Source organism: Daphnia magna, linkage group LG7 (genome assembly GCF_020631705.1).
Source record: "Daphnia magna isolate NIES linkage group LG7, ASM2063170v1.1, whole genome shotgun sequence".
In the NCBI taxonomy this organism is placed as follows: domain Eukaryota; kingdom Metazoa; phylum Arthropoda; class Branchiopoda; order Diplostraca; family Daphniidae; genus Daphnia; species Daphnia magna.
Window position 1 is genome coordinate 8,202,752 of NC_059188.1, and position 23,179 is coordinate 8,225,930.

At 38.5% G+C, this 23,179-nt stretch overlaps 1 protein-coding gene and 1 long non-coding RNA gene across 2 annotated transcripts; both read left to right on the plus strand.

The window, feature by feature from the left end:
- The first annotated feature begins 11,756 nt into the window (after positions 1-11,756).
- Positions 11,757-13,765, plus strand: LOC123474235. The gene is made up of 2 exons (XR_006648844.1): positions 11,757-12,057; positions 12,481-13,765. It is a non-coding gene; the product is annotated as an uncharacterized LOC123474235 (long non-coding RNA).
- Positions 13,766-17,793: 4,028 nt separating this feature from the next.
- Positions 17,794-18,384, plus strand: LOC116927557 (secreted RxLR effector protein 161-like). Its single transcript, XM_032934591.2, has one exon. It carries the CDS (start codon positions 17,794-17,796, stop codon positions 18,382-18,384), a length of 591 nt encoding a protein of 196 aa, XP_032790482.2.
- The last annotated feature ends 4,795 nt before the right edge of the window (positions 18,385-23,179 follow it).

Here is a 23,179-nt window from a genome sequence, read left to right on the forward strand (position 1 = left end):
TGTGGGATATTTCTGCATTCCGTATACATATTCAAAAGCACATACCTAGCGAGTTCTCTAGGAAGCCAAGGGCTGTTAAAGATGTTAGTCGTTGGAAGGCGACTGAACTAAGATTGGGTCTTTTGTATTTGTGCCCCATAGTTCACAACGGATTTTTAATGAAATAAAGCTACGACCATTTAATGTTTCTTTATGTTGCCATCAGACTATTGTTAGATAACGATAACATCCGGAATGATGCAGACTACGCCTATAACGTATTAAGACTATTTGTCAGTGTGTCTTCTAGCTCTTACGGTTTACAATTCGTGTCTTTTAATATCCATGGACTAATCCACTTGGCAGAAACAGTCCGCAATCATGGTAGTCTCGAAGAGACCAGCGCTTTTCTGTTCGAAAACGAACTGCAGATATTAAAAAATAAAGTAAGGAAATGCGGAAGAGCGCTGGAACAAATTGTACGTCGCATAGACGAGGAATCAAAAACGAAGGTGTTGATAGTGAGCTCAAGGGACTTTGATGTAAATGATCCTGTACTGCTACGTCAAGTGCACATTTTTTGTCCCATTTTACAGGAATTCAAATCTGCAAAACAATTCAAAAAGTTATTTAAAGGAAAGGTGATTTTATCTAATAGTGTTCCGAACAACTGCGTTATTTTATCGGGAGACGTATATTTTCTCATAAAAAATATTGTGCAGCTTAATCGTCAAGTTTATGTCATAGGGAGAAGATATCTCAACGTAGAAAATTTTTTTGATTACCCTTTTGCTTCCTCAAATGTATTTGAATTTGTCGTGTCAAACCTTTCTCCATCTTTAGAATTCCACCCTTTTTCGTTTGTACTGTGTAATAGACCGCAGCAACTCCTCCTAGCAACAGCAGCCTACCCAGCAAGAAGGTCGTAACGAATGCAACCTTCCCTGCGGATAATAGTTTATGATAAAAGTAAAAGTTATTGTAAACCCCTCCCTTCTTAACCTTCAATCTTGTGGTATATAAGTGCATGGTTGTATCGTCTTAAGTAGAGTTAGTTTCCTGGCAAATACACAGTCTAGAAACTATTACATTTGGAGGACCCAACGAGACTCCAAGAATAACAACGAGACTCTGGAAGAAAAATTTTCTGATCTGTGCTTCATTCGCCAGCTGCAAGTATTCAACGCTTCTATCACCAAGTCTTCAAGCAACCAACATCGGAACATCATCGAGGTAAGCGAATGCCGTTTGATTCACCTGTACAAAAGACTGCTCTCAACGAGAACACACTACTACCTTTATACCCCGTACTACAAGAATCTGATTTAACCGACCAAGACCCAAACCTAAGTCACCATCGAGAACAATTTTTGGACCATTGGAAGACCTTAATAGACTTAGAATTTAAGCAAGACTTAGAAAGAAGTAAAGCATACCAGACAACCTCAACAACTGAAAATATCCAACAGTTACAAACACAGAAACAAGAAGCAAGTCAGGCGACGCAAAATTCGCTGCATTTTTACACTTATTACCTTCTAGAACAAACTTTAAAAGTAACAGATGGTGTAACAGCAGAAACCATTGCTAAGGCTACTAAAACACTCAAAGACGATATAGTCGCACAAGGTGGGAACACCAGAACACTCGATAGTTTACTCCAACAGCTACACACATTGCACGGAAAAGAAAATGAATTTTTGTTCGGTACCATCAGTGTATTGCAGAAAGAGTCAGTAATTGCACTAATTGAAGATAAAAAGCAGATATCTACGCTAAAATTTGAACTTTCAAACGCGCAAAAACAATTGGAGAGTAACAAAAAGAAGGCAAAGAGTTCCAAATACACTTTAAGCAGTTCGTTAGAGCAACTTCAAGAAAACAACGAGGCTCTAAAAAACCCCCTTGAAAAAGCCAATTCCCGAATCGCCGACCTAGAACAAAACCTTGAAGCCACCTTAGCAACCGAGAGCCAATTGCAGAATCTTCTCAAAAGAAAAGAGGAAAACAACGCAGCTGTCGAGACCGAAAGGCAAGAAATAATTAACAAACTTGAAGGTGAGAAGACCAGACTGATCCAGAAACTCAGCAGTGCGGAAAACCAGATAAAGCAAGTATCAGAAACAGCAGAGCAGCTCCAGAAAGAGATAAAAGTTTTGGCAGACATACTCGACAAGGCTTCAACAGAGAAAATCAATTTAAAGAAAAACTTGCTAGATTTTACTTCGAAGAACAAGAACCTTGAAAAAGTCCTTCAAGAACTACAAGATCGAGTACGAGGACAAGAAAATCAAATAATAATTCTAGAAAACCGGGTGAAAGAATACAAAAAACTTCAAGTTAAATTCATCGAGACTGAAGACTCCAACGACTCAAGGCTAGACGAGGACGAACCAGGAGAAATAACCAAACTAGTGGGAGATATAAACGAACTGACCTTGCCGACAGACAGTGGAGACAAATCACTCCACTACGAGCTGGAAATAGAACAAACGAACGATTTTGAACAAACAATAGAAAACCTCAAAACACAAATAGAACACTTAAACAAAACAATCATCTATTTGGAGCAAGAAAATCAACAGCTTAAAAAGAAGGTCGACATGGGCGTAACACACGACGACGAGGACACTTCGGAAAAATCGTTTGCGAATACCCGCAAGAAAAATCCCAAGGATGACGATATTCCAGCAACTGAGCAGGACGACGAAGACGCAAAGAAAATGAACAGGTACTTCACTCAGCCAATAGTGAAGGCCTTAGGAGAGCTATTCTCCAGAGAAGACAAAATGGCAATTCCAATCTATAAAGGAAAAAGCACTGATAAATTAATATCAGAGTGGTTACGCGGCGCCGAACACGTAGCACGAAACAATGAATGGGACGACAATCAAAAGATACGTTTCTTTTCTGATCGATTGAAAGGCGAAGCCTTCGAATGGCATGAAAACTACGCTGAGGAAGAAGGCGATGATCTAAATTACCACGATTGGAAAGAAGCACTAATAACGAGATTTCAAGACACCTACGACTTAGCTACGATGGAGAAAAAACTTTCAAATTAACTCAAAAACCGGAAGAAAACTGCAGAGCTTTTGTGTCAAGGTTAAATAATCTTTACGATACCATCGCTGGTAAAGAAGAAAGGGCTGACCATAACCAAACTATTATTGAAGGACAATTACTAAACAAAGTGAAAAAGATGAGGGATCACAGAAAAAGCAAAATTCTACTACAAGGATTACTACCAAAGTATAAAGCAGAACTTTATCTACGAATGCCAGAAAACACAGAAGACTTTGACTCATTATGTAAACAATTTTTCATTTCTGAAAAAATTCTACACACAAAAGAAGCTACAGACGACAAGGAGATGTCAGCTGTTATAGCAGGGATAACGCATCACGAAAAACAACAAAACGATAAAATCCAACTACTTGAGCAAAAATTATCAGAAGCTCTGTCAGAATTAAAATGTACTAATACGAAACGTGGATCCTCACAGGAAAACGACGTTAACATAGCTGCAACTGACCAATACGAAAACAGAAGACCACGTCCAAGTGAGCGTTACTCAAGATCACGTGATTCGCGAGTGCGATTTGCTGACAGTCATAACAGCCGAGAATCAAGTCGAGAAAGAAGTCTAAGTAGAAACAGAGACAACAGCCCCTACCACAGAGATTACAATTTGTCAGGACGAAGAAATTATAATCCTTCAGGATACAGGCAAACCAGATTTCCATCTCACCAACGTACCCCATATCGGAACGACTACCCCAACCGGCAAGGAAACTACAACGGACCAAACAACTACAGACATCAAGCACGTTATAACAGCAACCAACATCTACAGCAGCAACAACACACTAGCAACAACCCTCGAACCACTGAAAAGCGAGAAATAACCTGCTACAAGTGTAACCGAAGAGGACATATTGCAAGAGAATGTTGGACAGATATGGCACGTACCAACAACAAAGGTCCCCGATAAACACCATAAAACCAATCAGTAACTCCCAACTAACATGCAATTTAGGATCAGATGTAGAAGTAGAAATTCCAAAACTGATACGTATTCCCGTTAGAATTTTTAATAAGGAAATCATAGCTTTAGTGGACACAGGCGCAGCCGCTAGTTTAGTATCCAGTAAAATATTTGATACTCTAGAATGTAATGAGAACTTAAAACAAGTAGAAAATACGAATCATCCTATTTTTAGAACGGTGTCGGGACAAGAACTTAAATCGATAGGGAAATTTGAATTTTCAGTTATTATCAATGATAATCATATTATTAACCATCACTTTTATGTTATGAAAAACTTAAATGAACAATGCATCTTAGGATTAGATTTCTTATCTAACAATAATGTGAAGATTAACACTAGAAATCGTCAAATATGTTATGATCACTTTGGAGTAGAACATAATTTTGGAAGTAATACCATGCCCATTTATAGCGTAACATTTAGCAAAGCAGGCATCCATATACCACTAATCCCGATTGATAGAGAAGACGAAGATCTTACACAACAAGATTATCGTAATTTAGAATCCTTCACTCAATTAGACTTTAGTAATAAAACTAAGCAGATAGCTAAGATTGTTGAAAAAAAAGAACAAGCACTCAATGTATCAGACGACATACAAACTAAAATTGAAATTTTACTAAAGAAACACGAAGATCTTTTCGCAGACCAAGAATCTGACTTGGGTCTAGCTACACAAGTGAAACATCACATCAACATAGGCCATAACGCTCCCATTTATCAAAGACTACGAAGAACACCCGAATCCCTAAAACTTGTTGTTAAGACTAAAATAGAGGTAATGCTAAGTAACAAAATAATAAGAGAAAGCCACAGTCCTTTTGCTGCAGCCATAGTAATGGTACCTAAAAAAGATGGAGAGATGCGAATGTGCATCGACTACAGAGCCTTGAACAAAATTACGGTTAAGGATAAGTGCCCTCTACCTAGGATAGATGACACAATTGACGCGTTGTGCGGATCGGTTTATTTTTCTACATTGGACTTACTAAGCGGCTACTGGCAGATCGAAATCGAGGAAAGTGACAAACACAAAACAGCTTTCATCTGTGAATTTTGCGAATACGAATGTAATGGGATGCCGTTCGGATCAAATATCCCGCTCCCAAAAACATTAAAGAATTGAGCTCATTTTTAGGTCTAACTAGCTACTACAGGAAATTCATACATGCTTTTGCTGATAAAGCCCATCCACTAACTGCGCTCACTAGAAAGTCAGCGGAATGGAAAGAAGGGGAGGAACAAAGGGACGTCTTTGACTGTTTTAAGAACTGTCTCATCACTAGACCTGTCCTAGGCTATCCGTACTTTTCTCGAGAATTTATCATCTACACAGATGCTTCAGGATATGGAATAGGAGCAGTCTTGGCAAAAAACAGTCTCCACCTCAATAAGCGGATTCAAAGGATTCCGACGGACAGGAACTTCGTGAATCGTACGGCGTAGAAGTCGTCATAGCCTATACCTCTAAACATCTGAACGACAACGAGGTCAAGTGGTCAACCATAGAGAAAGAGGCATACGCAATAATCCAGGTCATTGACGTGTTTAGGATGTACCTTTACGGCGTAAGTTCACTGTATTTACTGGTCATAGACCTTTAGAATGGCTAATGAGTAAGACAGAACCAGCAGGAAGGTTAGCTCGATGGGCTCTGAAAATCATTATTGGGTACCAGCCAGCAGAGTAACACCAAAATGCTGACACTCTTAGCCGCACACCAATAGTGCCGTTAGCAAAAGTAAAAACAAGGTCAACAGGTACAAAAGCGAAATCAGAAGTAAAAAGCGAACGTGATAAAGTAGTAACTAAAAAAACTAGAGCAAAACAAGTAATTTTCGAAGAAGAAAAATAATAATTTCAAGGACAATTGAATGAAGAAAGATGGAAAAAAGGATCGAACTCCAACACACAGACGAGTATTGCCGAACAATATTACAAGAAATGGCAAAGGCCAATCCAAGTAAGGACGTTACAAATAAATTTAAAATAAATGCAAAAGGATTATTAGCAGATGCCAGAGGACGAACTGTAACGTCAGTTAGACTGATGCCACAAATTTTAAAGGAAAATCATGATCATATATTGGCAGGACATTTAGGAGTAGGAAAAACGCTAGCTAGACTTCAAAGGCAGTATACATGGCCACATACGCGTGCTCCCGTAGTAGAATACGTTAAAAGTTGTTTGATTTGCAATAAACGAAAAGCGGTAGGGGGAAGTAAAGCACCATTGCAACCTATGCCTTCAGTCGAAAGAGTGTGGGAAAGGATAGAAAGAGGATATAGTGAGTTCAATCCAAGAAAGCGCTAAGGGATACAGGTATATATTAGTCCTTTCAGATTATGCCAGTTGGTTTGTTTTTTCAGTTTCAATGAGAAATCAAACGGTTTTGGTTAATAAGATGGATCTTCGGAAGTAGGGTTAATAAACATGGATCACCGGAAGTAGTCCTGACAGGTCTTCGTAGGTACTAGCTTTCTATCTAGTCTGATACAAGAGGTGTTAACTGTTCAAAATCAAACAAATAAGAGCTACGGCCTATCATCCACAAAATGATGAATTAGTTGAGAGGTTCAATCGAACTCTCTGTGACATGCTGGCTTATTGTATCTCAGACCAACCTCTGAACTGGGAGAAATACCTTCCATTCGTTACTTTTGCCTAAAACACAGCAAAACAAGCCTCAACTCAAGAGACACCATTCTTTTAATTTTTCGGACGCGAGCCAATAATGCCCAATGATATCAAGATTAACAGAAGATACGAGACCTACGAGGATACCAGTGTGATGTATTCACAGCAGGGGGCGAAAGCACAAAAATGGACAAGAGAACATATATTCAAATCCCAAACAAGACAGAAAAAATACAATGACGTAACTACGAAAATAACTAAATACAACGTAGGTGACGTTTTACTGAAGGCGCCACAAACAGCATGAAAATTCCTAAATCGATGGAACGGGCCATTTCAAATTTCTAGAACCTTCTCGGATATCAACTATGAGATCCAGCACACTGTAAAAAAACTAAAATCTTTGGTACACACCAACCGTTTCAAACTTTATATCCCAAGGAAACATGAAACAACTAAGGAAGAAGAAATAATAAAAAACTTACCGGAGAATGTCGAAGACCAAAGACGACCAACAATTCACCAACGCCGACCAAGCAGACCGAGGAAACAGCAGGCATCATCCAGGGAAGATGAACATCAAACCACGCAGAAACGGAATGGCAACAAAAGAAGAAAAAAACTACTCAATACCCAACCTTTACCGTGACAAAATCCTAAACGATCCTATAATGAACCACCGATATAACTTACGAAGGCGTTATCAAGAACCAAATTACTAAACCCTTACATTTTTCTTCACACATGCAGACACTACTCTTTCTCTTTTGCTTCCTTCATTCACTTAACCCTACTTACCCTATCTAAGCATCCGTCTGCAACTGTAATAACGTTAAAATTCGAGGAATCGCCTTACTACTGCAACAACAAAAAATCCAAAACACAACATATACCAAGGATACCGACTGCCTACGCATTGGTGACTAAACAGAAACCAGCAGCTACTTGGAAAGGATGGACATGTATACAGTGGACTACACAACAACCATGCATCATTCTGGATCGGATCTTTCGACCCAGTGTACTCACAAGAAACAATATTAATAACCCCTCTGGAATGCTGGAGGATGGTCAACGAAAAAACATTCAGGTTGGACCGAATAAGCTCAGTTTCACGGCCACTTCTACAGGAGAAGGTAAATGGTACGCCATTAAGGAATACCGAACCCACAACTGTGTAGCGGAACAGATCACGCTACGATTGGAAAATCCAGATCGCTCGATTGATAGCCCTTTTGAACTTCTAAACACCACGCAACATAAAGGACAGTTCATCCAAAATCAAAATACGATCGTGTGGGGCGAAAGAAAAACTAACAACTCATACACCTAGGCACTATTAAAAGGAAGAGGATACCTGGAAATTCCCTGAACACCGGAGAACACCAGCTGTCTCTACACCAGCTGTCTCTACAACACTAGCCGGCAAATCAAACTATCATTCCTTAAAAAACCAGATAAGGACATCGTACCAATAGGACACAAAGTGGTTGGAATTCCTCTGACGTACTTGACGTTTGCTACAGAAACAACAAAAATATTATATGGGATGTTCAAAACCACGCCAGCCACATGCCTTAAAAACACCAACCTGGATACTTCAGTATGCAACGATTACAGGAAGTTGTATCAGTCTAGGAAAACCCGTTGGATTCTTCAGGATGTCTAATTTCTATTGAATAGCCCATTAGAAGATGAACAACTTGGGAACCGACTATACAGCATCTCCTACGCCTGGGGAGCTATTAGATTTGCACACTGAAAATTGACAGTTATCGAAGAAGGAGGAAAAAAGTACAAAAGAATATAACCATCTTTAATACTTACGAACCTGGAAACAGCAACTCAATAATAGCTCACAACCAACTTTGAAAAGATGATCCCCTGCCATCAAGGTCAGAGTTTGAGTACATCGTCGACCAGACTATACGTACAGAAAAGAGCAACATCTGCCTCACGGAGACAGAAGGGGGTCGCATATTCGCCGAAACCTGTTCGGAAGTATCAACTAGATGGATATTGGAAAAAGAACAAAACAACGTCCACTACAATATCATCAACAACAACTAAGGCGATAACAAAAACTGGATCAACAACAAGTCAATCAACGACAATACGGCATACGAAAAAAGAGAAAAATCAAGCTAATCTTACAAGTCTGACGGTAATGGGAGCAACAATCGAAGAAACAACAAAAGAATCCCTGACCATGGAAGATCAACCAAACCACATCACCACAGAAGGAGCAGTAATTGAAATCATTGATTACCCTGAACAAACAACTCAGCAAAAAATACCTGAGGCAACGTCTTTAACGCTGGAACATACGCTAGAAGTACCCATAGAAGATGAAACATCAGAGAGTGGCCCACCCATAAACATAAATGAATTCAACGATAAGATCAAATTCGAAATTATTAAAATGCACGAACAATACAAAATCTGTACTGAAACAGAACACGAGAATAAACTCGTTAAAGAAGTCCTGGATGTGTATTGCCAACTTTCTACGATATACAGTACCCACCAAACGATTAGGTACACTCCCGTTTTTTAGTGCATTCTTTTGGCGCTACGTGTCTTAGGAAAACTTTAATATCTCTTTACTGGTAAGGACTAATTTTTTTTTCTTTTTTCCTCTATCAGAAGAGAAAGTGCTTTAAAAGTGATCGATACATCACAAAATTGTAGGAGTTACACTCAGGGCGCTAATGTATCGTTCAGATGATTAGGTACACCACCTTTCTCCCCATAAACGCCATGTTAATACCGGCGTTTCCAAAAATATAAATAAAATACTTTAATTCATCCTTCAATTAATTTTTTTATGCCGAACGACGTGTTTTTCTTTACTCTATTATAATATAGTGCATGTTTTTGAATTATTTTAACTAAAAAAATGCTTCCCTATACCCCAAAGTTGGTACACTCAAATATTTAAAGAGAAAATTATGATTTGTGCTTGCGCCACAACGGGCGCTGGGATCAATTTCAAGTGCTTAGGTTTTTTAAACACAGCTAGATTTTTCGTTTTGAAAAATAAAATAAAAAATAATTGTTTATTTTAATCATAAGAGGAATGAATTTAATCTGTCATTATTGTTTCCGTAAATAACAAATTCACAGACATTCTTTTAAATTTTTTCAAAGTATTAGTAAACTTGTAGGCATATTGCAACATTATTTAATAGATTTATTTAAATCTGGTTCAATTTTCAAAACGTTTAAAGAAATAGAACAGTGTTTAACTATTAATATCACGTATTGCCGCCTTTGGCTAAGATAACTGCTCGGCATCTGTCTTTCATTGTGGCTATGAAGCGCTGCACTATTTAAGGAGTAACTAATTGCCATGCCCTCTGCAACTCATTCCAAATTGTACGTTTCATGATTCTATCGGATTCTTCTAATCTCGTTTTCACAAAGTCCCACACCTGCTCAATAGGGTTAAGATCAGGGCTTTGAGGGGGCCAAATCATGCGTTTCAAAACATCGTCTCAGACAAAAAAAAAATAAAATAAAATAAAAAAATCAGTGACTACGTGACACATCACCATACCTAATTTTTCTTTTTTGTCTAAATAGCCGCGACATAGAGTGGAGGCATGCTTTGGATCATTGTCTTCTTGGAAAGTAAAACCTTTGCCAAGAAGTTTAAGTCCCGCCGGAACTGCCTAGAATGATAAATACATTTTTTAAATGTTAATAAAAAAAATACGGTTACCAATTTTTGGACAACCTTTCGAATTAAAATTTGATGATACATTTCTTTCGTTATTATTTCTTCTATTCGATGTAGGGGTAAAACTCCTTTTGAACAAATTGCCCCCCAACACATTACCGAACCACCCCCAAATTTGACAGTCGGGACAACGCAATCATTACTAAATCGTTCCCCGACTTTTCTTCTGATAAACGTCGCCCGGCTTGTTCCCTTGCACCGGTGAGTTCCAAAAACTTCCACTTTGGTCTCATCGGTAAATAAAACTTGACTCCACTGCTCGTCAGTCCAATTCAAATGTTTTTTAGCGAACGCTAAACGTTTGCAAATATTCGCTTTTCTAAGAAGGGGTTTTTTACATGCTACTCGTCCATTCATATCATAATTTTGTAAAACACGACGAACAGAAGATAGAGAAATTGGGTCACTTATGGCAAGGCTGATTTCCTGAGTAAGAATTGGTAGAGTTTTCCTATGGTCTCTTTTTGACAACAAGTGCAAATATCTGGCAGTTCCATCTGAAATTTTTCTTTCTTTTAATTTTGTAACTTTTCGTTTGCAATGCTTAAATTTATCAACAGCCAATTTAACGGCGTTGACACTACAACCAACTGAAAGAGAAATTTTACGAAGAGATGCACCTTCCTGTCTCAGGGCTTTAATTTTGCTCTTTTCCAACGCGGTAAGATCACTAGCTCTTCTCATTTTTACTAAACAAAATTTGCTTTCTGATAACTGGTCAATCAAGCTGTAACTGATAATAAATGAAAATTTCGAGATGTTTTCAATAGTTCAATTAAAATCCCGAGTAAAACGAGAAACAATACAGTCTTTGTTTCAGTCGAGAGGGGCAGGAAAAACATTTCTTTAAATAAAGGACAAGATTTTCTTTGTCGTTTTATTACTTTTCATATTTTTTCCCGCCAAAAACCCATTAAAACTTCATTAAATTCCACAACTCCAACAAAAGTACGAGAGTACTTGAGATTTTCATCCCAGCGCCCCTTGTGGTGCAAGCACAAATAATAATTTTCTCTGTAAAAGCTACGGTAAATGAATATTTTCAAAGTGGATTTACTACCTCAAGACATCCTTTGCACCCCCATAAACTAGGTATGATTAAATTCGTATAATTAAGACAAATCTTTCTATGCTAATTATAAGTTTCTATCTAAAAGTTAGAGATACTAGTATACTGCCGCGGAAACAAAAGTCAGCTAACTGGTTTCTTTAAAAAAATCCATATAAATGTTCTTTTTATACAACCAGGTGAAAGGGAAATAGAAGAAAGTAGTATGTGTACTAAAAACCCAAATTTTTGAAACTCGACACTAAAAACTAGAAGTAACTCTGTCAAGGTAGCAGTGCTCAAACAAATACGAAACGATAAAGTGTTAAGTGAGAAATGGAAGGTTTCAACGTAGTGTATAAAGGAAAATAACTGGTTATTGCAGTGAAACAAAACAACAAAGAGATAGTAGTGATCGAAAGTGAAAGTGAAACAAATAGTGAAAAGCAACGAGAAGAAACTTTACTGAACTTACTTAATTTACAAGATTTGTTGACTATCATGTAAGTCATCAAATATCCGAACACCGCTTCTCCCTATGGGGTGCCAAATGACACAGGGGGCACGTTTTGCAATCATACAGCTTCTACCCTCCTTTGGTAAACTGAACAATTATTAATTTATAATTTTTCTAGTCCTGCAGTTTGACACTTTGCACGTTCTTCGATTTACTCTTTTACTATTCATTTTCCATCTTTGAATATCGAATAGTCCACTAAACAAATCAAAATGAGAACAATACAACAAGTTCTAGTGGATTGATCTCTAATCATGGAAAAACTTTAGGATGTGTGTGGATACAAACTGGGGTCTCCTGCACCACATTTGAATCTTATTCCACTGTGCCAATACACATAAATCTTAACCAACATTTTCGAACAATCAGATCGAATAGTTGTAAAACACTTTAGTTTTTTTCATTAACAAATCACCAACAGGATTTTTAAAGTCAAGATGTTGAAATTTTAGCAAACAGTGTTTCTTCGTTATGTGAATTCACTGTAACAATTTAGTTTTTTTAGAGAATTTCATTTTTGGAGAGATGATCGCGTCAATGATTCGTTGAGTTGAGCTAGATTGACCCTATTCTAGAACGACGCAAAAGGGAACCTTGTTGGTTGGAGAGTGCGATGTACAATCACTCCACTCGTATGAGAAGAGGCTTCTCATTCTCAGTACCCCGTATTATCAGTTGTCTCTTTCAGTTGTCAATGTCAGTTTTTCAGTTTAAATGTGTTTCAGTATTCTCTTCTCAATAAAGCAGAGGTAAACACTTAAATCTCCATTGGTGTATATTTTCCTTCATTCCAACAGGTTATGGGCCCAGTTGGCTTTAGTAAATTGAAGTTGTTTTGTATATATCACCTAGTTTTTGAGAGAACATGTCAGCCATTGCTTTTTCCACAAGAGATGCAAGCCATATCAGCAAATTTAATGGCTCCAACTTCCCGTTTTGGAAGTTTCAGGTATCATTAGTATTAAAACAACATGATTTAATGGATGTAGTATTGGGGAAACAAGTACAACCCCAACAAGCAGTACCAGCCACTGATGCGAACACCACTGCAATAAACTCATGGAACAAAAAGGACAATTCTGCGAGTTGCTGCATTGTGGCCACAATTGAAGAAACATTTCAACGATCACTCATCAATTGCAAGTCATCAAAGGAGATGTGGGATCGCCTAGCAGCCCAATACGAACAAGCTGCTTCAGAAAATAATATTTGTTACAGCAACGCTTTTATAATTATTCCTTTAAACAAGGCCATGATGTGATGACACATATAACAGAAATTGAAACCTTGGCCAATCAGTTGAGTGATTTAGGTGAAGTTCAAACAGAAAATCAGATCATCACAAAGGTGCTATGTACTCTTCCACCAAGCTTCAGGTCAGTCGTCTCAGCATGGGAGAACGTCGAGGATTCAAAGAAAAAACTCTCACTACTAACTACAAGGCTTCTAAAAGAAGAAAGTCTGAATAAGATGCACGACAATGGAGAATCAGCAGAAGACAAAGCATCCCTAGCGGAATTTTGTCGGGTCGGATCCCGTATTGAACCAGTGTGCTTCACCCGTGTGAAGTGTGACACTGGTGAAACACACTGGTGTTACACCTCTTGTTCGCGTGATAGGGCGGGTTTACACCGGTGTAAGTTATAAAGCTTTACCCGCAAATTTTATAGTTATTTTGCACCGGTATTGTTCTAGTTAAATATACCCGTATAAAGCTCAAATTTGTCCCAGTGGACTTCTCTGATTATCCCTACTATATTAACCGGTGTAATACACTAATATGTAACTGGTGCACTTCTCCAGCTGAAATTTTTGTATAATGGGTGCATAAACCCGTATCAAACCCTTTACATGTACTGGTGATTTTCTCCAGTTTTAATCCCATGCAGTTTGCTGGTAGATCACACTAGTGTTACCCTATTGCATTTTTTTTGGTGCATCGCACTGGTTTTGAACCCTTCAAACATACCAGTTTTCACAGTTACAATCTTGGTCCGTCTCTTTCACGAGTGCAAACCAGCTAGACATTTTCAGTAAACAGACAAGTGCTTTTTACTACCACGTATTTTATTTCTATTGAACTGCTGAATGAAAAAGCATGACATTAGGGCACAAAACAATTAATTGATTGACTGATGCAGTCCAGAAGGTCTAATAACCATGAAATGTTAAATAAAAATTGTCACAATGTAAAAACCTAACATTGGAATCTTCTTAGTATACCAACGACAAAACAAATTAAAGACTAAAACAGTTAACTAATGCTTGAAGTAACAAATTCACACAAACTCGCCAACAGGAATTCCCAACTGACATGCACGAGGAATAATTAAACATGGGAAATATATTAAATTAATAAGCTTAGTTTTACCATCGGCGTTGTTCACCACTAAATGCGATCACCACGCGATATGTCTTTTTTCCAAGTTCGTCTGCTCTTTTGCAGCTTGGAGAATTCTAAAGGTATGGAAAGTCAAATAACAAAAGACGATTGATAAGCGACAGCAAAAGCATTCTTACTGCTGGTATCCATGGCTACCACAATATGTCGTCGCCTGCATTGCCACTTGTGTTTTACAATATTGTAAGGTGAGCGTTTAAAACGCAGTAAACATTGGATGGAAAACTATATTTATGAAACAAGATGTAGACGCGTTTCATTGCAGTGTCAAACCAATATGTTCCTTACAAACTGTGGTAACAAATTGAAATAAAAAATATGAGTGTGGCAAACCAATATGAAATGCATATAGATGTAATTTTAAAAGCTATATGTCAACCATAATATTTCTAAGTCCTTATCGCAGAAAAAGTAAACCAATATGCTGTTTCGTTAACTAGCCTATCCAGGGTTTCAAACTGGTGTCACACACACTTAAAAAGGCGCAGAAACCACAAAAAAATGTAAGTGTGTGACACTATTATGAAACCAATATTCCCCGAATAAATCCCCAACACCAACTAGATGAATTTTTATGGTGCTTAAATCTAGTTCTACCTAAAGTTCATATTGGTGTCAGACACCCTCCGAAAAATGCCATCAACTAGAGGGGAAAATATCATTAAGGAGTGTCCTGCACCCGTTAGGAATGCTCTTGAATCTGGTTTACAAAAATTACCTTTACTCTAAGTAAAAATGAGGCAAAATAGTTTCGTAACACGAGGATCCGAAGAGTATCAAATGCAGCTTTCACATCACAAATTGAGAAATAGGTTAAACGAGGCTTTTCATTTGAAATTCCGCGGTTGCGTGAAGCACACCCAATTTGAACCATAAATGAAGGGTTTGAAATAAGTGTTTTACACCACACCAGATCCACACCAAAAAACTCCACTAGGGATTCTTTTCAAGAAGATCAAATCAAGTCAGATCCAAAGATGCTCAACCAAGTAAGAAAATTGACAAGATAATCTGTTATTACTGTGACCCAAGTGGAAGGATTGGTCACACCGAAGAACGTTGCTGGGTGAAGCACGAAAGACCTGGTCGCTCATCACAAAATTTATTGCAACCTGCTGATGCTGCTTTGAGTCATCACCATACGGAATGGCCAGTGGATTACGGCTTCTCTTCCTATATAACTTCCTTTCTTTCATCTACTTCCAGGAACCTGAAGCAATGGTTTGCCGACTCAGGTGCCTCACAGCACATGTCTGACCAGCGGTGGATGTTCTCAACCTTCCATGCAGTAAAGAATTCCCTTCACAGCTATCCTGTGAAGGGAATCGGATCGGACAACTGCCCACTTCAAGCAACAGGAAAAGGAGACATTTGCATTAAATCTAAAGTGAATGGAGAATGGAAAAACAATATCATTTATGATGTTTTATTCGTCCCAAAACTTGGAACAAATTTATTCTCTGTTCGAGCAGCAACAAAAAGAGGAATCAAAGTGGTGTTTTACAACGACGGTGTCTCCATTACTTACAATTCATCCGTTGTGGCAACAGGGACAAGTAATGGAACCAATCTTTATCTACTTGATTTCGACCCAGTCAACCACATCAATAAAGACACATCAATAGTTGACCCCATCTCTCTCCTTTCAAAAACCAATGCTGCATCAATTAACACCTGGCATCATCGGTTAGGACACCTAAATACAGCTACAATCAAGAAGATGGAATCTCTTAAAGTTGCTGACGGTCTGCTGATATCATAATCAACACAACCCTCCACCTGCGAAGGATGCGTGTATGGAAAGCATCACCATCAACCCTTTCCAACGGAAGGCCGCACCAGAGGTACCCGCATTGGGGATTTTAATTCATTCTGATTTGGTGGGCCAGATGTCTATACCTTCTCCCAGTGGCTCACGGTACATGGTGATCTTCAAAGACGATTTTTCTGGATACTGTTCAATATTCTTCCTCAAGCGAAAATCAGAAACTGGTGAACTTTTTAAATTTTTCGTCCTCCGTCTAGAGAAAGAAACTAACAGCTTCGTGTACGTCCTAAGAACCGACAATGATGGAGAATATACCGGAGGTGATTTTCAAAAATGGATCAAATTCAAAGGAATTCGGCATGAAACCAGTATTCCCAAGACACCTCAACAAAACGGCGTTTCGGAACGACAAAACCGAACCATCATCGAATCAGCTAGAAGCATGATCACAGCTACTAATCAGTCACGTGAGTTGGGGGCAGAAGCATCAAATTGTGCTGTATATGTGAGAAACACAGTTATTGGAAAGTCTTTACCAGAAATGACGCCATATGAGGTCTGGTTTGGAAGAAAATCTAATCTTTCTCACTTAAGAATGTTTGGATGCTCGGCCTACATGTATATTCCAGCAGATGAGCGGTCTAAATTCTCTCCCAAAGCCCGGAAATGTGTGTTTGTAGGGTACTGTGAGACCCAAAAAGGATTTCGACTATGGGACTCGGTGCGCAGAAGAATTTTTGTGAGCAGAGACGTAATATTTAACGAAGCAGTTACAGAATTACCCCGTCATTTCAGTTCAGATTATTCAGCAAAGGAGGGGCCTTGCACTCCTGCAGTTTTGCCTCTTCAAGCTACAGCTCCTCCTGAAGAAGAAGAAACAGCTTCAGATGTCACTGGAGTCGAAACTACTGAACAGTCAACAGATAGCCATCCAGTTTCTAAAGAAACCGACGCCATTGATTCCCCGAGTCCTTCAACAGATGATCTTGGTCCAAGGAAAACAAGACCTCCAGTAAGGTGGGCATATGAATCAACAACCGGTATCTACGCAGGAATTGCTATGGACTCGGATGAGCTGGTAGAACCTAAAACTTATGAGGAGGCTATCATTTCACCACAGTCAGTCGAGTGAAAATTAGCCATGGAAGAAGAAATGAATTCACTGATTAAGAACGAAACCTGGTCTTTAGTCGAACCTCCACTTGGACGTGCTCCTATAAAGAATCGGTGGGTGTTTAAAATCAAGAGAAGTGGACAAAACAACGTAAAATTCAAGGCTCGACTAGTTGCAAAAGGTTTCTCTCAGAGACCTGGCATCGACTATGGAGAAACTTATTCTCCTGTTGTTAAACACGATTCTCTTCGAACAATTCTTTCACTCGCTGCTGCACATGACCTTGAGCTACTCAAGCTCGATGTCAAGACGGCATTCCTAAATGGTGACATTGACGAAGAGTTGTATAGGATCAGCCTACCGGAAGGAAGCTAGTCAAATGGTTTGTCTCCTTAAAAAGAGCCTATATGGATGAAAACAAGCCTCAAGAGCCTGGAACGAAAAGTTTAATCATTTTTTAATTCAATATTGCTTTTATAGAAGGAATGCAGACTCTTGTGTTTATTTTCAACGGGACGAAAACAACATCACCATAATGGCAATATGGGTCGACGATGGACTTCTTTGCAGCAATCATCAGTCAAAACTGGAAGACATTGTCAATTATCTCTCAGACAATTTCGAGATTACCTCTGGACCTGTGGACCACTTTGTCGGTTTGGAGATTTCTAGAGATAGACGTAAAGGCCTCATTCATATCTTCCAACAGGCCTATGTAAAGAAAATTCTCGCCCGATTCAGGATGGGAGATTGCAAACCTCGAAGCATTCCAGCTGACCCATGTTCTCATTTGGAAAAACAATTTTCCACTTCCGAAACTCAAGATTATCCTTACAGGGAGGCAATTGGTCCCTTGATGTTCGCAGCCATCTGTACTCGACTGGACATTTCATACGCCGTCTGCCAGGTGGCCAAATACTCCAGTAAACCAAGCCATGTTCATTGGGAAGGTGTAAAGCGAATTTTTGCATATTTAAAGGGGACGATCTCCCTTGGAATCTCTTACTTAAGAGGAGTTAAAGACGGTGTTTTGCTAGCTTTTTCTGATTCTGATTTTGCTGGAGATGCGGATGACAGAAGATCCACGACTGGAAATATTTTTATTCTCAATGGCAGCCCTGTGTAATGGAGAAGCCAAAAACAGAAATGTGTCGCTTTGTCGACAGCCGAATCGGAGTATATCGCTGCAAGCATGGCAACAAAAGAAGTGGTCTGGTTGAGACGCCTTTTGATGGAAATAGGCTGTCAGCAGAACAATTCGACCCCTCTCTTCTGCGATAATCAATCAGCCATACGTCTTGTTTACAACCCCGAGTTTCACCAAAGGAAAAAACATATTGATGCTAAATTTCATCATATAAAAGACATGCTGGTACAACAAGAAATCAGCATACAATACATCCCGACGGAGAATCAATTGGCGGACGCACTGACAAAAAAACTGGACCATCAGAAACTTTCAAAGTTCAAACACAGCATTGGAATGTGCACATTTGTATAAATTGTGTGAAATGTTTAAGTGGGTGTTCAGTGTTCACCACTTTCTCGTGTTTTGTGATTGAGTGGGTGTGTTGGTCGGAGAGTGCGATGTACAATCACTCCACTCGTATGAGAAGAGGCTTCTCATTCTCAGTACCCCGTATTCTCAGTTGTCTCTTTCAGTTGTCAATGTCAGTTTCTCAGTTGAAATAAGTTTCAGTATTCTCTTCTCAATAAAGCAGAGGTAAAGACTTAAATCTCCATTGGTGTATATTTTCCTTCATTCCAACAAACCTCCGTCGTGCAAACGGCCAAAAAACGCGACAAGTGCGGATTGTCCAAAGCTGCCAATAGCCTCACTTCTTGGTAGAATTCCGACCTGTTGAGAATAAGCGAACAAAGAGCGGATATCTTAGATTAGAAGATGAAAAAAAAAATCTAAGCACGAAAGCTGTTTGTCTTCTGGTTACTCAGAATTATCTGCCAGTAGTTGAAACGAATTCAAGCTGACATTTGGTATAATAGAAACACTACCTTGTTCCCAGGTTTGGGAAGTGGGCGCTTTAAACGATGTGTTGTCAACCGTGTTCTTTAATTGTTTCATAGTACGGAATTCTTTTCGTATATGCTGTCCCTCGAGCTCTTAAGAAGCTTCTTTAAGTATTGCCCGCATGGTTTTTGAGCCGTTTTCCGCTCGATGAGGTTTCTATCCAGTTTGGCGTAGATCTGCCACGTCTTGAATCATGAAGTGGATACGAGTAGATACTTTCCGCTCACCAGCTACGATCAGTAAGTTTTGAATGTATGACGTCATAATTTCTGCGTTGGTAAATATGAGGGTTACTCCATCCTCTGGGAGTGTAGGACTCTCTAACTGCTTGCCGATGTTGGTCAGTAATTTGCAAAAGCACTCACCATTCTACACAGTAAAAAAGGATAACCCCACTTAAGCCCACTTAAAAATGGGGAAAATGAAAGTACCCACTTATTGGGGTTGGTGTTACTACTGTGTTACTGTGTTACTACATTATTTAGCGTACACACTGACGCATAAACTTTTTTGAAAGTGTAGCTGCCCATCTAGGTCGAATGTCTAGCTACTCACCTAGGTCGAAAGTGGGCATTGGTGTATATTAGGTGTACGTCCTTATAGTACACTAATAAGAGGGGAATTAAGTGGGTTTAGATTTAGCAAACACAAAATTCAATTAAAAAGAATTAACATTTAACCAAAAAAAGCAATCAGGTCGCCTTCTTTAAGCGGATCTGATGCTAACATTTATTAATGACCGATTCTTTATAACCATACAAAACAGTGTAAACATAATGGGAAAATGTACACTATACGTTATTGCCAAAAACATAACAAACACCTGGACAAAAATAGAAACGCCACGCTGGTTACACATACACAGTCAACAGTACAATAAGGAGCACTTATAGATTTTGTGATCGTTTCACTTGACGAGGGTAAATACGGAAAAAAAACTTACATTACACTAGGTAATGACCTATATGGACCATGGACCTTGAACGACGACTAACTTGTAATGGCGATCAGCACTGCAACTTCCTACACACCCGCATTGTTGTGGCTTGCGTCTCTCTTTTGTTTTAGCCAACAACTGTAAAAACAGAGAAGACAAATTGCCAAAAAATATGAAGTTATAATTTCAAAACTTACGCCTGTGAATTAAAAATATTCAAATAGTTGATATTTTCTCTGTTGCAAAGAAGAATCCCTTTCAATTATTTTACAATCTATTTCAAAAAACCATTTCAGTAATTCGATCACCTGACCTTGAAGACCATTTCACCCTAGGACAAAGACGTGCGTAGATTAAAAAGGGTTGGGGAGAGAGACTTGGAACTGGCTGTATGGCCATTGTCTCAGAGATGTGGCATACACTTATCACTGGGTACCAGAATTAGTGTGTATACATATTTATGGCAAGTGTTGCGTTGGACCACTTAACTCACACTTAAACGCTATACACTTATAAGGTGTATAAAAAGTTGGCAAACTCTTTTAACTGTGTAATCAATGAGATCGTTCAATTCCTCTTGTACTTTTTGCTTTACGTATTCTGTTTCGGTGGCTTAAGTTCAATTCGTTTCTTTTCTGCCTTGACTGATCCAGCACTATCCATTTCAAATTCCTTTTGGCAAAGGGATAGCACCAGTTTGCAGAAATTAACAGTTTCCGCAGGATTTGATGAAGATGGCACGTCTTTTGTTGACCGTGCTAAACACATTTTTGTGTATATGGAGGCGAAAACTGATTCGTCCACCACTTTTGCAAAAAAAAATTTATAATCCTTTTCAAACAATCTTTCCTGACGATGTTTGTTTCTTTGATCTTCGCTAACAACCTTTTATAGTTTGATGGTGTGAGCTTATTTAAAATTCCATGCAGACTACAGTTTACAAAATCTCGTCGGCTAGACGTCAGGTTACCATCCTCAGATTTTGCAGACGACCCTTTTGGTTTCCAAGCATTGGGATTATCTGCTTTTTCCGGTTGGTCCTGCGATCTCATCAGTATTATTTCTCGCGAAGGTGGTTGGTCATGTTACGTTGCAGATAACAGTGGACCAAAATAACTGTCATAATTTCAACCCCCTGGTTAGCCAGGGTTTATTTTGAGCTGGGTGATTCATGAAGAATGCTGCAAAGCTAGCAGGTCTTAGGTGTTGTTGGTCCAAACGCTGCTCTTCAGATTCATGGGGCAAACGTGCACTCTACTCAACGTCTTTGGCTCTGCTTTGATATCTGGTAACTGAATACTTAATATTCAAAACAATAATATTTACTGATGATCAATTGCCTACAAGAATATTATATATAAGATACTCACATGTCACATTATTTGTAAGCATCATTTTAGGCAAACAAGAAATACGGCTGGCATTATGAATTCAGTGGTAACCATCACTCCGCAGAATACAACAATGCAAAAAGGAAAACATAATTTTAATACATTTGTTTCCTAAAGAAAAACAAGCCTCTTGAGTGAATAGAAAAGACATATGAATGGATGTATCTCATGTTTGTACAGGTTAACCGGGGGATTGTCAACTCGAAAAAAATATTCGTACACCCCAATATTTTTAAACAAAAAATACCAAAAACACAAAAAAATACGAGAAATATGAAAAAATATAAAAATATATAAAAAAAATTCAAAATCCGCAATAGTTTTACTTAATATATTGAAATTCTCATACGGGTGCAGTTACGATCCTAACGGAAATAGGTAAAATAGAAGAATTTTGCCTTAAAATAAGATTTACGCCGAAAAACTAGTTTTCTTTGGCAATATTTTTATTTGGACCAAAATATGCCTTCCAACTGTAACAGGTAATAGATGGCGCAGGTCAACATTACATTACAGTATCCACCAAATGATTAAGAACACCCCCCTCTATTTCCATGTATTCTTAAGGCGCTACGTGTGTCACTAGAACTCAAATTACTATTTAACGGCTAAACATAGATTTGTTTTTTCTTTTTGACTGATCAGAAGAAGAATAGATCTTCAAATCAATCACAGTTGACTTTTTTGTAGGAGCAATCCCCACGCCCCTACACACTCGTTCATCGATTAAGAACAGGAGCTTTTTCCCCCATAAGCGCTGCGTTAAAACCGCGTTTTTCACCAATGAAAAAAAAATATTTTGAACTGAGCGAAACTATTTTTTTTTGCACCAAAAAATGCGGTGTTCTTTATTTAATAGCATTATTTATTTATTTCTTTAAAAACGAATTTATTGGGAACTCTTCCCTATTCCTTGAAGTTTACTCCCTATACACCTCGAAAGCGAAAATCTTATCTTCGCCTTCAGTCCCTAGGGTCCCAGTCCCCGGGCCTTCCCCCTAGTCTGCTGTAAGATGACAAAAGAAAACGTGCAGAAATCAAGTTCGGGATTCTAATAGAAAAACGCCATTAATGAATATAAAATATATTGATTTCTTGTTGATTGATTGGCATTTCTCTATTAAAAACCCGTCATTGATTTCTGCGCGGTTTTTTTCATTTTACAGCACACTAGTACCCCTAGTGACTAAAGGCGAAGTTTAGATTTTTTATCTCGAAGTGTATAGGAAGTAAACTTCAAGGGATAGGAAAGGGTCCATTTTTCCCGACGAAATACACCTCATTAGGTGGTTTTGCATTTCATCCTTGTTAAATCTAATCTCTGATGGATTGTGATGAAATGCAAGGGTTGGTTACGAACGCAATAGCAAATGGGCCGCAGGTATATCTATCCTGTTGATTTTGACAGGGCATCATTGAAATTAAAAAAAATCCTTCTTTGTATTGGGCATATTTGCAACGCATTATACAGTATGAAAATTCGGCTTTATATTGCTCGAACTACCATACACAAGAAGAATTTTGCTATTGTTGCCAAACCCATTGGCTGCGGTGATCCAATGAT

Bases quoted from the DNA above. Each gene is read 5' to 3' on its own strand.
- LOC116927557 (XM_032934591.2), top strand. From the start codon at position 17,794: ATGGCAATATGGGTCGACGATGGACTTCTTTGCAGCAATCATCAGTCA.